Raw genomic sequence first — 15,827 nt, forward strand, 5'->3', positions numbered from 1 at the left:
TGCCAAGCTTTGTTGAATTATAAACTGTGGCTTTGATTTACTCTAACTGGTCAATGCGTTGCCCAAGGAATGACCCAGGGGATGATTGTCATCTATTTTGTTGAGTTGAAGCAGGCATAGTTCATTGTGTTCTTGATCTGAAAAGAACAGGTCCCTGTGTGTTAATGAATGTAGCTTCCAGTACATGCAATTGCACCACACTGTGAACCCAATCAATCCAAATTGATTGTCAGTGGATATACTTACTCACTCAGAATTATTGTGCAAATGGTCCGCCAGTCATGGAACCATGTCTAATGCTAGGGGCACTGTTAGTTTTGCAAATGCAAGTTTGTTGCGTAAATCAATACCTTTCTTGCTCCATGCAGCAAAAGGATTATGCTTTTTGACATGATACACCAGTTTTTGGGACAATATAACCGACATACATAACATCGCATCAATAAGGAATTTCATACATCATATTACTCATTGGGGAACAAATACTTATGAATTATTTTGATGAACTAGATGTAAAAGTTTCATAAAATATGTTGCCTTTTCAACAACAATTTCCAGATCTGCAGTTTGAAAAATTATGCAAGCAATTGTGCAGTTTTATAGCTTGACTACAACTGCTCTCACTGTGATCACTGTTGGCTGGTTTACATTTTTATTTTGGCTTTTGTAGAATACTAAGGAATAACTAAAATTGTGAGTTTTCATGGAACTGAATGAGACTTTTTTTATTAGCATCTTGTGTGGATTCTGGGCTTGAAGCCTGCAAGTGGAGGTGCTCTGAAACCAGGGAGAGCTGTTGAAGGGCCAAGCACAGTAAGTAACTATGTTCCATTTAATTTGACCGTGCCCCGCCCCCCCCCCCCCCCCCCCCCCCCCATTGCGGAAGAGTCAACATGAGCCTCTTATGCATAGACAGATGTAATTAAAGACTGGTCTTTGATTTTTCTTTTTGAAAATTTCAGTTTATAAGTTAATAATTTTAAAAAGGGTTTCTTTGTTTGTATTACAAATTGGTTTGAATTTAATAGTACAGAGGGGTTTTTTAAACCCCCTGAATTGTAGCAATAACACTTGATCTACACACAGCTGTCAATCCTTTACTTCATTTTATGGACTTGTTTGCCCTTGAGGTCATGTTGCATATCCATGTATAAATAATGAATTTGTGGTTTAGGTTCTGACCACTGCTGTCATGAGTGATTTGCCAGTGATTTCAAATATCCTTTCAAGATTATTTGAGAGTTCCCAGTGAGTATGATCTCTTAATAAATAAAATTCATAAATTTAGTGTGGAATATTGTAAACTGTTGGTTAACTTGTGTTTTAAATCTAATTTGAAGGTATCTTGATGATGTCTCACTCCATCATATGATAAATGCTCTGTGCTCCTTATCGACTGAAGCCATGGATATGGCATTTTGGAACAACAAGGTACAAATAGAGGACTGGTTGAATGTATAGCTATCACAGTAGCTACTGTATGAATAGTCAGTGTTTCCACCACTGAGGTTTCTATCTTGTTTTAGTTTGCAGTGCTCTTTTCTACATCTCTTACAAGAAGAGATCATTTGGGGCGGCATAGTGGCTCAGTAGTTAGCACTACTGCCTCTCAGCGCCAGGGACCTGGTTTTGATTCCTATCTTGGGCAACTATGCAGAGTTTGCACATCCACTGGGTGCTCCTGGTTCCTCCTAAAATCCGAAGATGTGCAGGTTAGGTGGATTGGCTATGCTAAATTGCCCCTAGTATCCAGGGATGTGCAGGCTAGGTGGATTAACAATGGGAATTGCATAGTTGCACGGATAGAATAATGGGGGGGATGATTTGAGTAGGATGCGCTTTGGAGGGTCAGTGTTTTTTCGATGGGCCAAATGGCCTGCTTACACACTGTGGGGAGTCTGTGATTTGCAGAAAATCTAGAATTGAGGCCTCAGAAATGAAGTTAAATAATAGAAATGAAACACTTACAGAAATGAAATGCTTCATAACATTTGTGGGTTCTGGACTTCATTTCAAACTTATTCTGAAGTGCTGTTTTCTCAATCACATTCTGTGCTTTCCTCCAAATCTCCACCATCTTTTATGTAGATAAATGTTTCCTGACATCACCCCTAAACACTTTTAACTTTAAGATTATACCATAGAGGGGAGTTCAGAACTCCCCACTGGTTTATGTTTCATGGCTTCTCAAACCAACGTGAAAGCAATCTAGAGCAGAGGTCATATTGCTATGGCAAATCACAAGCGTACTGTGTCGAACACAAGCGTTTCTCCAAATATCCCCTTGGTTACAAAAAAATGCACACTCTATCATTCAGTTACAATTTACCGATAATATATGGTCAACCAAGAAAGTTACCATTTCTGAACATAAACTGTGCTTGTAATTGTCACTTCCACTTTAGCCTATCCCTGTATGTGCATTTCTTCCATAATCTTTAAAACATTCAGGTCTTTTAATGGCATCCATGCATATTGGTGTTCACAGTTTGACTCATAGCTGCTCATTCATGAGCTCATGTTCGTTTCATTCTGGTGATAAATGCTTTATCAAAACAAGATAGTTGTCTTTCAGAACTAGAACTCTGCTAGACTGGTGACTTTCACAGAATGAACTCCACAGAATTGTTTAACTTGAGAGAAGGTTGCTGCTTGTTCTTTTCCCCAATACCACTGCAACTCCTGAGTTTGTGCAGTTGTCTACACTCTGATGACAAATCAGGCAGGAAATTTTCTAAGTTACTCACATTCCTTGCACTCCTTTCACTTTTATTGTTCACTGCATCTCTGCAACAGCTCTCATTTTGTCAGGATCCTGAAATATTTTTTAAAATTATCTGTACATAATCTATGTACTTAACTACAGTTATTTTCAATTGCATCCTTCCATTGTTCAGATTCAGGTTCATCTGGCGAACTCTCTCGCAGTTGAAATAGATTCTGATCATGGTCTGTGATGTTTTCTTCCATTGTATGACCACATTTATAGACAAGTAAATCATTGTCAATAGTTTCCCATCTGGAGGACCACTGTCCATGTCATGATATTTGTGTTGATGCTCTTCCAGAATAGTGGAAATACCAAATCACATGCATAGCCATTTGTATCTCCCAACTGGCATCTAAATTGTATTTTGAAAACTGCTGCTTTCATCAGCTTCACTTGTTAGTAACAATCATTCAATTCAAGGGTCGTAAAGACCTTTAACAAGTTGTGGGAGAATTTCTTCCATGTTTGATATAGGGTGGTGAGCTCTCTTCAAAGCTTAGTGAGATCCTTGGATTTATGCATATTTCCAGCTTTCCTGTTTCACTCTATAATGCTGCTAATCCTGTAGAAGTTGTCATTTTTGAGTACTAACTTCCTATCTAGCTTGTTCTTCATCTCCTGCCCAGATCAATGGGTCTTCATTTTTCCCATTGTTTTGCCTTTCAGCTCATTTGTCTTTTTGGGTTGAGTATTGTTCAAGTGTACAACCTCAAATTTACTTCAGAGTTTTTCATTTTAAAGTTATCATTTTGAGCCACTTTGCACATATTCGTGAAACTTCTTGGTGTTACACAAAGTACTGGTGGTCTACCTGACACTTCACATTCACTTGATGCATTCCTTCTCCAATCTTCATTCCAACACTCACTAATCATTTATCATTTTAGACCTGATGATGCCACTGTTCAGTGGAGAGTGATTTATTGGAGCCATTGCCTGATATCTCTTAAGCAATCTTTGTAGACATGCCTTGATTCTTTCCAATTAAATATTTGTGTGCTAAGTGACTCAGCACAGCTTTTTCGTTGCCAGACCATATTTCCTTTTGTTTTGTGTAATGTCCTCCACAATATATAAATTATATACTCTGGTCTTGATTTTTTTCCCTATCCTTCTCTATGTATTTCTGTTTTTCTATGATATTGGTCTGCTTTGGCCTGGACTATCTCTCAGCACAATACAGTGTGTAGCCTGTTCTCACATGAATAGACTTTACCCAATATTTAACAACTTCAGCACTTCTGCACTTGTCAGTATCTTCCTTGAGAGTAGGTTTCTCCTGTTTCAGAAAACATCCTCTCCAGCAAGGGCTTTTTGTGCCTAATACAGTCCTGTGTTTCATGAGATCATCTTTCATTGGTCCAAGTGCTAAGACTTCAGCAAGATAGGTTAGTGTTATTACATGTTAATCATTATTTTCTATCTCCCAATGAATTTTGTTGAATACTATCCATTCAAAATGTTTTTACAAGGCCTTCAAAATTTCTTCAGTTTGACACTGAAACTCCTCGGTGAGGTCTGGTTTGTGTCTTTGCTCACCCACAGGTAATGAAGTTGATACTTTTTTTTCAGTTTTTTTTATTCTGTAGGTGCTTCATAATTTTGATACGGAGATTGGAAGAAGTTCCCATTCTGTTTAATATCACCTTTCGTTTCCGCAGCACCAGGGACTCAATTTCACAGCATAACTCGCCTGTAAATCAAAGTTGCAGATTGAAGTTCCAATTCTTCCTTTTCTTTCTTACTGGCATTGACTCTCTTAGAGGTCTGATAATCCACACAATTTCAGTTACACACTCTTGGCAGCATATTTCATGTACAGTGTGTTTTTAATGGCTTCTCGAGTCAAAGTGTGAAATCGTGACAATGGCAAGTCGCAGGTGTTCAAAGCCCTTACAAATATATTTCTTCAAACTCCCACCAGAGAAAATGTTTTTTGCGTGTCTATCTTATCTCCCTTCTTAATCATTTAGATTAGAATGATGTAAGTCTTTTTCGTTCAAAGGAATGCAAGCCTAGTCTGGCGAACTGTCTACATAATTTAACTATTTCAACCCTGGTATAATTCTTGTGAATCTGTATTATTTCTGATGCTAATAATTTGTTTATTCTTTAATTAGGAGCCTTCTCTATTTGCTGTTGCTAAATTGCTCGAAACAGGATTAGTGAATATGCACCGAATTGAGATTCTCTGGAGGCCTTTAACAGGACACCTTCTGGAGGTAAACCATTTAATTTTTGGTGTTTTCATTGTTAACTGTGTGTGTAACTTGCATAAGAGTTACTGAGAGTGAAGCATTTTAATTCAGCAAATACATGCTTCCCACCTATGTTTTTAATATTCATTTAATATATAGCAGCAAGTTGCTTAGAACTCCTGATTATTTAAGAAAGAGGGAAAGAAGAATTACATTAAAATTACATAAATGTCAAATACTAGGGGCATTGTTTATTTTTTTTAAAAATCTGCAATTTTTCAAATATTTCTCAAAAATAAACAATGTTGCTTAGAAAGTAGTCTGAAGAAAGAACAACTTACGAATGTATATCAAAATCGGTGGGGTTTAAGTAGATTCAGATACCATAATTTCCTACTGGACTAATCAAATGAATATCCCTCAAAATTTGAAAAGTCATATTTTAGTTTTGTGGGGACAGGATTCCAAGGTTACTTGTCCTGGAAATGATCATGTCAACTTAACCAGACTATTCTAGCACAGTGATGTGCTCTTATAAGGCACCTGTTCAACTTTAGTTTGGGTTATTGAGAAAGATTATTAAGCTGCATATGTAACTTCTGCATCTGAGGTAGAAGTGCCTGTTGTCTATAGTAGTTAAAGGGAAAGTATTCATTTTTGGATCCTCTCTATCTTTGTGTCATACATTTTAAAGTTTAGTAAAGCTGAACACAGCATTATTAGTTAGTGAAATACAATGTTTGGGTTCATGACAGCTTGTTAAAATCTTGGGACACGATACAGGAGAAATCTTTTCTATCATTTTGTTTTTCATGATTATTCTGAAATAGTGGCTCTTTTGTGCCTCTAAAGTTTGAGAAAGTGGTGATGAGCTGAAAAATGTGTTGCTGGAAAAGCGCAGCAAGTCAGGCAGCATCCAAGGAGCAGGAGAATCGATGTTTTGGGCATAAGCCCTTCTTCAGGAAGTGGTGATGAGTCTATAATAGTGATTCTGGCAAGTTCAAATTGAAGTATTTATCTAGGAGTAATTCACATAATTTTTAGCTGCGCCATTGCCAAGTGAAGTGCTTCAAATTTTACCATGTTCTCTGTAAACTGTCTCTTTCATGCTGTCCCTTTGTTTTCCTCCTATCGCTTCCTCTCGTCTTTTGCAGAAGGTAAGTACTTCCCTGTTATCTAAGCATCCTCGACACAGCTTTTCACCCCCAAAGTGTTATACTTGCATTATTGTCATTAATATATTTTCCCCTTTGTCCTATTTGCAAACTTCCATAACTTAAAGTTTTAAACGTACACCTCATTCAAGCAGTACACCTGTGTAATGTATTTACAGTGGAGGATATAAAATTGGAAAGGTATTGTGGTTAATTAACTTTTACATTTGGAAAGGATCAGCGGAGCTCTTTGGACACAGAGTTGAGATGTTGAGATCTTGTGTTATGAGGGAAGACTTCATTGTGGTAGTTGTTTATAAAGTTCAATATCTTTCCCAGGCCACCATGAAACCACAGAGATGGACCAATCCCAAGGATTGCGGAATAGTAAAATATCTCATGATATTTTTGTTAAAATAAGCCTGTGGGTAAGATGGAATTTGCAATAATACAGTGCCTTTGACTTCCACAAAACATTCCAAGTAATGAACATCGAATGAAGAGTTGAACTACAGTCACTGTTACGTAGGAAGCTGTCACTGCCAATGTGCAAAGTGAAGTTTACAAGTAACAGATTAGTGCATTACTGGAGGATATATCTGGGCTGTTGGGTGAAGAATCAGTGTTGATCAAGACACCTGGAGAACTCTGTTCACTTTTTGAAGTAGTATTGTGGAACCTTTCATGTCTTCCTGAAGAGGCAAGCAGAGTTTAGCCTCTCTTAAACACTATCTTTAAAGTTGCTAGATTCCCAGCACCCCTGGAATGGATTTTATTCTATTCATTACTGGAATATTGTCAAGGCTGGCTTTTGTCTACCCATAAATGTCCACTGGGCAGTTAGGAGTCAACTACATCTGTGGGTCTGTAGTCACATGGAGGCAAAAACCACATAAGCATGGTAGATTTCCTTCACTAAGGGGTATTAGTGAAACAGATGGGTTATTGAAACGATACCGGTTACTTCATTAGACCAGCTTTTTATGCTAGAATTTTGTTTTGTTTACTTCATATTTCACCATTTGCCACGGTAGGATTCAAAGCAGTGTCCTACCGCAACACCACTGCCTGCCCAATCTTCTGAAATAGAAGTAGGAATGGTAAGATTGAGCTAAATTGACAGTAAATGAAAGAATTCGAAGTTGAGGAATATTTTGATCATCCATGAAAATGTAATTGCTAAATGGAGAAGATCTAAAATTTGCACAGGTAAGTGAAAGAACATTTCAAAGTTGCCACTCTGCATGGTTCTTTTGAAATTTGACCCCAGGGGTGGCACGGTGGCTCAGTGGTTAGCACTGCTGCCTCACAGCGCCAGAGACTCGGATTCAATTCCCCACCACGGGCAAATGTCTGTGTGGAGTTTGCACATTCTACCCATGTCTGCGTGGATTTCCTCCAGGTGCTGCGGTTTCCTCCCACAGTCCAATGATGTGCAAGTTAGGTGAATTGGCCATGCTAAATTACGCATAATGTTTGGTAGATTAGTCAGGAATAAATATAGGGGGCTGGCTTTCTCTTCGGAGGGTCGGTGTGGACTTGTTGGGTCGAAGGGCCTGCTCCCACACTGTAGGTAATCTAATCTAATTTAGTTCTGTTTGAATGGAAGAAAAAGTTCCCAATTGTTCTGCCACTCTTTCCTCCTATCCACATATTAGCATTTCTATAGTGGAGTTATTGAGTCAAACAGCACAGAAATATCGACCCTTTGGTCCAACCTATCCATGCCAACAAGCTTTCCAAAAATGAACTAGTCCCATTTGCCTGCATTTGTCCCATATCCCTCTAAATCTTTCCTAAACATGTACTTGTCCAAGTGTCTTTTAAATGCTGCAGTTGTACTTGCCCCTACCACTTCCTCTGGCAATTTGTTCCACATAAGAACCATTCTGTGTACGAAGAAGTTCCCCCTCAGTCCCTTTTAAATCTTTCCCCTCCTACTTTAAACCTATGCGCTCTAGTTTTGGACTCTCCTACCATGGGGAAAGGACCTTGGCTATTTAGCTACAAGAATCTCATAATTTTATAAACCTCTGTAAGGTTACTCCTCAACCTCCTACACTCCAGCGTAAAAAGTCCCAGCTTGTCCAACCTATCCTTATAACTGGAATGCTCCAGCCTTGGCAACGTCCTTGTAAATCTTCTCTGAACCATTTCTACATGACATTTCAGAGAAGGGATCCGCAATGAGCTTGCCCTGCCTACCCAGAGGTGCTGAGAACAGCCCATGCTACCACACCAACTCTACAAAGTTGTATAAAGAGTGTGGATCTTATATAGCTGAGCCGATGGTTGAACAAACTCACTGCAATCAGGGAAGCTCAAAGCCGACCCTTAAGTGACTCAAATATCAATCAAGATCAATATTGCATTGTAAGTACTATGGGACATTGACTGTTTTTAATTTGAAATTGAATAATTGGAATAATTTCAAATATTTTTAAAGATATTATGTTCTGTGTTGTTTACATTGATTTTTGTGCTTAACAAAATTAATCAACAGATGTTTTGACTGTATATGTTTCCAGTCTGAATGCAGGTGTAAAATTTGGGGGCATTTCACTTAATAAAACAAGTAAACTTTATAACATGTCCGATCATTCAGAAGATAACTTAACAGGGCAGATGTTATGAATGATTTATGTGCCAGTCCTGATCAAAGCTGGAATGAACCCTGCAGAAGCACTTCTGAAATATTATTCCTGTACCACAATGCTGCTTTAAGGAAAAGAATGTGTGTCTTAATAAATTGAGTAAACGCAATTACTGTTGTGTTCTATAAGTTTTTTGATTTGTTTGAAGAATTATACTAAGAATTATTACCTGCTATTAGAATATGGGACTATAAATGTCACAAGCATGAGGGAAGTAAATTATTATCGTTTAAGTTCGGTATCAATTTGAATTTTTCAGTAAAATATGATTTGTGGAACAGTGCTTCTTCAGGATCTGCTTTGTAATAGGTACTCTCGTTCTGCAGCATTGTGTGGAGAGTTACTTGGCCATGTGAGGTATGTGATCTGCAAGTGTCATCTAGAGTAGGATCAGCAAAGAAGCTATTTTGTTGGTAGCACTTGTTTGTTTTGAGTGTTGACTTTTTTAAGATTAGTTTTGGCGAAGAATGGTTTCCACTTGCATTGTTGCTAATCTTATCTGGAGTTGAGGCACAGTTCATCCCTGTGTTGGAGCAAAATTCACTCTTTCCCTGGAGCCCCTGCCTTCATTTTTGATGTCATGTCAGTATAAGATGTGATTCTGTATTCCGGCTGCATTTACGCCATTGATGGAATGCAATCAACGAAAGTGGTGTTGCCTGGTCACTCCTGAATTTAATTAAGTTATGGAGGTTCTTTAAATTTCTTATCGAGTTTGCAACTTCCTTCTGGGAACTTCCGTGGTGAAATCAATGTATAGTGGTTGTACAAGTCAGATAGTATTAATTACAGTATGGTATTTTTGCAGATGCAAAATCTTAGATGGGACTGAAAGTTACAATAGGCAAACAATGTAGTGTTCAATATTTGTACTTGCTGATATGTTATTGGAAATCATTAGTTTAATGAAAAGCAGCTGCTTTCATCAATAAATACTCTTGAGAATTGTGATGGCACATATCAAAATAATTTTGCTGATATATTTTCAGATGTTAAACTGGTGGAGGGAGGCACCTGGTTGCAGTAATCTGTGGAGATTGTTTTGGGGAGTGTGGGTGTTACAGAGTTTGTGATCCAATGTGCTAGGCCTCAGGTTTAGTTTTGTAACTTTGATAGTTTGTTGATTTGCATCTAAGGTATCAAACTGTTCAAGAACAGATTTTACTTCAGAATCTGTTGGATTTTATTTTCCTTTTCAAATGACTTATTTGTGAGGTTGAAGTGCATTCCATAATTTTTCATTTCCATTCCCTAAAACATTTGGCTCCTACTTTATACCTAAATGCTTTTTTTCCCCGTTTGGTTCACAGGTGTGCCAGCACCCAAATGCCAGGATGCGGGAGTGGGGAGCAGAAGCTGTGACTTCTCTGATAAAAGCTGGATTGTCATTTAAACATGATCCACCACTATCTCAAAATCAGGTTAGTTCATCAAGGGAAAGAAGCAGGAATTGATTTTACAACCCGTTCACTCAAACATTGCCATTGACTAGAGGACAGAAGAGATGTATTTTGCCTGAGGCCTAATGGCAATTTATTGTGGTGCTCATGGTGCTCTTGTTTCATTTCTTATTTATGGAAGAACTCCTTAACTGATCCCATAGCAAATCCATTCCCACTGGAAATTTGTCATTTCAACCAAGTGTAATGAGGTAGCACAGGTTGCAGGAGGAAAACCATCTCTGATTGGTTATAAGACCTGGGGCAGATTGCAAAGAGGTCCTGCTGTGATTAGCCCTTTAACTTGTAATGCAATCATTAGCTTCAAAACTGCCTGCCTCAAATCTTTTATGATGATTTTTGAACATCCTTTGCCTTAAGGAATCATTTCTGAACAAATGTCTGTGACTGATGGTGAAAGCATGTTTTCAATTTGCTGAGCAAAAGCATTTAAGGCAGAAAATTTAAATGGTTTCTGTGACCCATAAAATTTGCTTTATTTAAATTTAGTTGATTTATAACCAGTTTAGGCCCAGTGACAAGAAAGCAGGAATATTCTTCAGCAATAACCAACCCCTTTAAGCGCAAATGTTACTGCTGATCTGTTGCAAATATGTAGCAAGTCATCGGTGTACTGCTGAACTTTGTCAAAATTCAGCAATGGAACTTTAACGCGTGCGGAACTCAGATTTCTTTAGCTATTGCCATAATAGTTCTTGCAAAATCTTTTGGTTGATGCTGTGGGTACCACTGAACACCAGGTCCTAAATGAAGTCAGGAACAACCTAAGCTGTAATTCCTTATTCAGATAAATAGCCATGCAATAATAATTGATTGAACTATTATGTGACACTAAACCAGAGAATAACCAAATTTTGTGGACCTCTATGTCAACATATCACCTTTAGGTGATAACTTACAAATCTTGCTCACTTTTCGTTTTCTTCCTAATTAAAATGAACAGTTTACCCTTTTGTTCTTGGCCAGAGTTTTTTTCCAATTTTGTCATTGAAACTTAGCTCTTAAGCTGTTGAATTTTTGATATTCATGTAAAAGATTCTCCGTAATTCTTTGCACAAATAATTTACTCGAGATGTTTGGTTCTTTGAAAGGTCTTATTTCTTCTTGATGTTTTGACTTTGTTTGCCCTGAACTTGGTTTTGAATTTCTTCACAGAGGCTGCAGTTGTTGCTGCTGAATCCACTGAAGGAACTGTCCAATATTGTGCACTCTGACATCCGACAGAAACAATTGGAGTGCGTGCTTCAGATCTTGCAGAATGAAGGAGACAGCCTGGGGCCTGGCTGGCCATTGGTGCTGGGAGTCATAGAAGCAATTCGAAATGACCAAGGGTCAGTAACAGCTGTTCTTGCTTTGTTGTATCTTGGTTCCCAAACATTATAAATTTGTGTTTCAATTTCCCCTTCATACCAGCATACGACCATGAAGAGTTAATATGATCTTAATGACTGAGTTCAAGTGAATATGCAGAAACAGAGGTAGTAGGACTTAGTAAGAGAGTTATGAGCAAAGCTGTGGAATCTTGGCAATCATAAATAGATCAATTGAGTACAAAAGCTGAACCCTGAATAAAGCTCTAATTAGAGCCAACAAGATTCTTGCATACAGTTCTGGTCACTGCACTCTAGAAAGGATGCAAGAGTTTTTGAGAGGACGCAGAACAGGTTTGTCCAAGGATAGATCCCGGGATAGGGATTTTAGCTGTGAGCTTAGATTGGAAAAGCAAGGGTTGTTCTTGGAGCAGAGAAGTTTAAAGGAGTTTTGTTCAAAATATACAAGATTGAGATTTTATGAGAAATATAAGAAAAAATTGTTCCTCTGAGCTGATCATACAAGCTGCAAGAGAAACAGATTTAAGACTTTGGCAAGAGATGCAGGAAGTAAAGTGAGGAGGAACTTGTTTTATGTAGTCCATGTGAATTACCTGGTAATTGCTTAGAGATGGTGCGTGTGGAAACAATCAACGATCTCAGAAATAAATTGATGAGCACTTGAGAAAATAAACTGCAGTACTTCAAGATCAAGCAGAGTTGTGGTACTGACTGGATTTCTCTGCAGGGGTTGGTCTAGTCTTGATTGGCCTCCTGCTGTAAATAACTCTCTAAGTGTATACTTTGCTCAGAAACATGTCAGCTTTCATTGTTTGGTTACAAGTATGAACTTTCAAATCAGTTTCTATCCTTGGTTCCTTTGCAGTAGCTGTTAGAATGCATTTTTTTGTGATTTTTTAAAAAAATCAAGTTATCCAAGTGAAATACATCTGAAAACAGACAGTGTAAGATTTATGAAACTGCAGAAATCTGAAACTGGTCTAGAGAAAGTGACTACTGTTAAGAAAAAAGTATCTAATGTTAATTTTGCTTGCATTCTTAATGTTGAAAACATTGTCTGCTATATGCAGTTCCAATATATTCTGGTGCATTTTATTGAAAAGAGCCAAATCAGCAATTTAGTCCTGAAATTTGGTTCCATTCCTGCAAAGCACCTTGGATATTTAGTATATTAAAAGGAACTTTCAAGGTGCTATTTGCTGTTGAAAAGGCTTCAGAAATTGAAAAATGCACCTATTTTATTTCTGAACTTGACTTAATGAAGCATGAGACTGATTTAATACGTTTTAATCCATAAGAATACTTCTAGAGGGTGCAGATGTAATTAATGTATAAATTTAATTAGGCAGGCTTTTCAGCCACAGTTTTTATTGTGATTAAATATTTTCGGAAGTGTTCTCCCTCCACTGCTAGAATGGTTTCATTGGATTAACAGATATTATTCCTCCTTTTTGCAGTGAATCTCTAATCCGTACAGCATTCCAATGCTTGCAATTAGTGGTGACTGATTTTCTACCCACCATGCCTAGCACCTGCCTTCAGATTGTTGTGGATGTAGCTGGCAGCTTTGGGCTTCAGAATCAAGAGCTGAACATTAGTTTGACATCAATAGGTCTTTTGGTAAGTTGATATCACATGTAAGAATTTCGTCCCTCAACGTGACTCAAAATTGCACAGCATAGAACACTTGATGTAAAAGTGAAGAGTTAGAAGGATCTGTCGATGGGGATCATGGTAGTGGGCTGACAGAAGTATCTATTGATGGGGATCATGGTCGTGGGCTGACAGAAGTATCTGTTGACGGGGCCCATGGCGGTGAGCTGATTGAAGCTTGTATGGAGTATAAACATCACACCAAAATGATCTGTTTCTGTGCTGTGAATGCTTTTTCCCACGCAGCACACCAAACTTTGTAGCCTCCATTTCAGTGTAGCTAAAACAGTCAAAGTCAATGCCACCTCTTCAATGAAATGATTGTGGTTTGATGCAGTTCACAGCAAATGATTGTCTCTAATTGACAATTCATTCACTCTATATAAAGGCTGACAGAATGAGAGAATGCTAGCTTGAGGTTGTCCACTGTGCTTCACAGTATATTTTAAAATCAGTTAGGATGAACTTGTGTTGGTTGAGTAAGATTTTTTTAAAAATAGCTTTCTAAGGTACTGTGTTGCAATTTATCACATCACAAATTACTAAAACTATTCATTTTTAAAGCCATAATTAAATGATTATTTAATGATACTAAGCCATTACTTTTAAGCAGTGGTGATCGCCTTTTCTTCCAAACATTGCAACCTAGTAAATATCTGGTTTAATGTTTGCAGTTTATCATTTAATCAGTAACTGCCAGTTAAGTTCCTGTTGCTTTCTGTACTAGGAGCTGTTAATCTTGTCAAGTTTCATATTTGATCAGGTACAGCTGAGAATACTCTCCACTCACTATCATATTGGGTCCGCCTTCATATCCTGACCACACGATTCTGTCTCAAAATTCAATTGATTATAAAGATTTAATTTTGGCTTTTTTCATATTAAAGATTGTTACTTATTTAATGCTTACAGTTTGTTAACAACTTTGAACTTTATTCTATTACAAAATCAACTGTAAATGAACTAGATTATTTGACACTGAACTGCAATAATTGTTTCCATGTTAGAATTATGCATTTAAAATTATTTATATTGTATCTCACCAGAAAGGCACTTTGTTAAACAAAAATCAGTGTTATAACAAATTTTGATTTTCACCACAGTTTGAGATTCTATCAGAATATTTTGAGGTTTTGCAAAGATTTGTAGCTCGAGTTGTGGAAGTGGTTGTTGTTTGCTCGCTCATACATGACAACACACCAGCCTGGCATGCAAACCAATAATGTATTCATTGGAATTTTAGAATTCTGTAAGTCTCTGGTTTGCAGGATAATCAGTTATTTTTACAACATTTTTTAGTCTTTTGAACATCCTTTGTGTGTTTTTCCTCAGTGGAACATCTCAGACTATTTTTTCCAACGAGGAGAAACCATCGAGAAGGAACTGGACAAGGAAGAAGCTCTGCTGCAGAAACAGGCAGAGGAGAAGGGAGTACCTTTAAACCGACCATTCCATCCTGCTCCACCATTTGACTGTCTCTGGTTGTGCCTTTACTCAAAGCTGGGAGAACTGTGTGTGGATCCAAGGCCAGCTGTCCGGAAGAGTGGAGGACAGACCTTGTTCTCCACAGTTGGTGCACATGGTACTTTATTACAGCATGCCACCTGGCATACGGTGTTGTGGAAGGTACTGAACAGGCCAGAAAATAATTATTTTTACTGGTTTATGTTCCAGGTTTGGTGGGCCACATGGCACCTTCATCTCACAGATTCTAGCTGAATAACAGTTTCACATCTCAGCTTCACATTTTTCCTTTATTCACTTTCACAAATTGTTCCCTCCCTGGTTTTTTTTTGTTCCTCTTGCCATGCTGTGTCCCTCTGTTTCTATTCCTGCCTTTGTCTTGACTTGTGCTCTCATCACTGATACTTTTGACTTGGAGCAGCTTCTTGGACTTGAAACCTCCTTCTCAGACATCGCTGCTCCTCAGCTCAGATCCACACTGAGTCGCAGTGGTGCCCCCTGCCTTTCATTCTGGTCCTCTGTCTCCTTGTTCAATATCCCTACCGTTTCCAAATTTCAGACTAGTAAAACTCCCAACTCCATTGAGATTAAATCAGACCTTATTAAATTGTAAATGGCATGCAGCCTGAATTATCTCACAAACTTTCGCTTAAAAAAAAATACCAACTGAATGTTCTAAGCTGAGTCTAAAGCTTTTCATTTTTTTAAACTCTATAATATTTCATTCTGGAAATACAAAATTCAAAAGGCAATGAACGAACTTCTGAATCTTTGTGTGGGGATAGAATATAGCCAGAAATGTAGTGATACCTCCAATGATTCATTCCTTGGCCCTTGACATTCTTTCTGTCTGGTATAGTGTTCTCCTTAATACATATATCTCCTTTCTTTCCTGAACACCTTGATATCCAAGTGTATTTAGGCAGCTCTATTAATCAAGTAGTGTTGCAAAGTTTAGTGTACAATAGCAACTTAAGACTAGAATGTTTAGTAATTAAACTAGAAAGTGCTGGAGAAACTAAGTAGGCCTGGCAGCCGTAGAGAGAAAGAGAGTTAATGTTTCTAGTCAACATTTCTTTCTATTTTTATTTGAGATCTTCAGCTTCCGCAGTTTCTTGCTGTGTTCATGAGAAAAGTGTTTTT

The 15,827-nt window shown here is 37.8% G+C and overlaps 1 protein-coding gene across 3 annotated transcripts in view; it reads left to right on the forward strand.

The window, feature by feature from the left end:
* The window catches only part of mon2 (MON2 homolog, regulator of endosome-to-Golgi trafficking), a 125,058-nt gene that overhangs the window by 81,705 nt on the left and 27,526 nt on the right, over positions 1 to 15,827 (forward strand). For all 3 annotated transcript variants that reach the window (XM_060839648.1, XM_060839649.1, XM_060839650.1), the window contains exons 17-24: positions 733 to 813; positions 1,175 to 1,248; positions 1,341 to 1,431; positions 4,891 to 4,992; positions 10,087 to 10,197; positions 11,392 to 11,567; positions 13,025 to 13,187; positions 14,553 to 14,846. In XM_060839648.1, the coding sequence (XP_060695631.1) occupies positions 733 to 813; positions 1,175 to 1,248; positions 1,341 to 1,431; positions 4,891 to 4,992; positions 10,087 to 10,197; positions 11,392 to 11,567; positions 13,025 to 13,187; positions 14,553 to 14,846 (1,092 nt within the window). The remainder of the gene's footprint in view (positions 1 to 732; positions 814 to 1,174; positions 1,249 to 1,340; positions 1,432 to 4,890; positions 4,993 to 10,086; positions 10,198 to 11,391; positions 11,568 to 13,024; positions 13,188 to 14,552; positions 14,847 to 15,827) is intronic.

The sequence above is a fragment of the Hemiscyllium ocellatum genome, chromosome 19, assembly GCF_020745735.1.
Source record: "Hemiscyllium ocellatum isolate sHemOce1 chromosome 19, sHemOce1.pat.X.cur, whole genome shotgun sequence".
NCBI lineage: Eukaryota > Metazoa > Chordata > Chondrichthyes > Orectolobiformes > Hemiscylliidae > Hemiscyllium > Hemiscyllium ocellatum.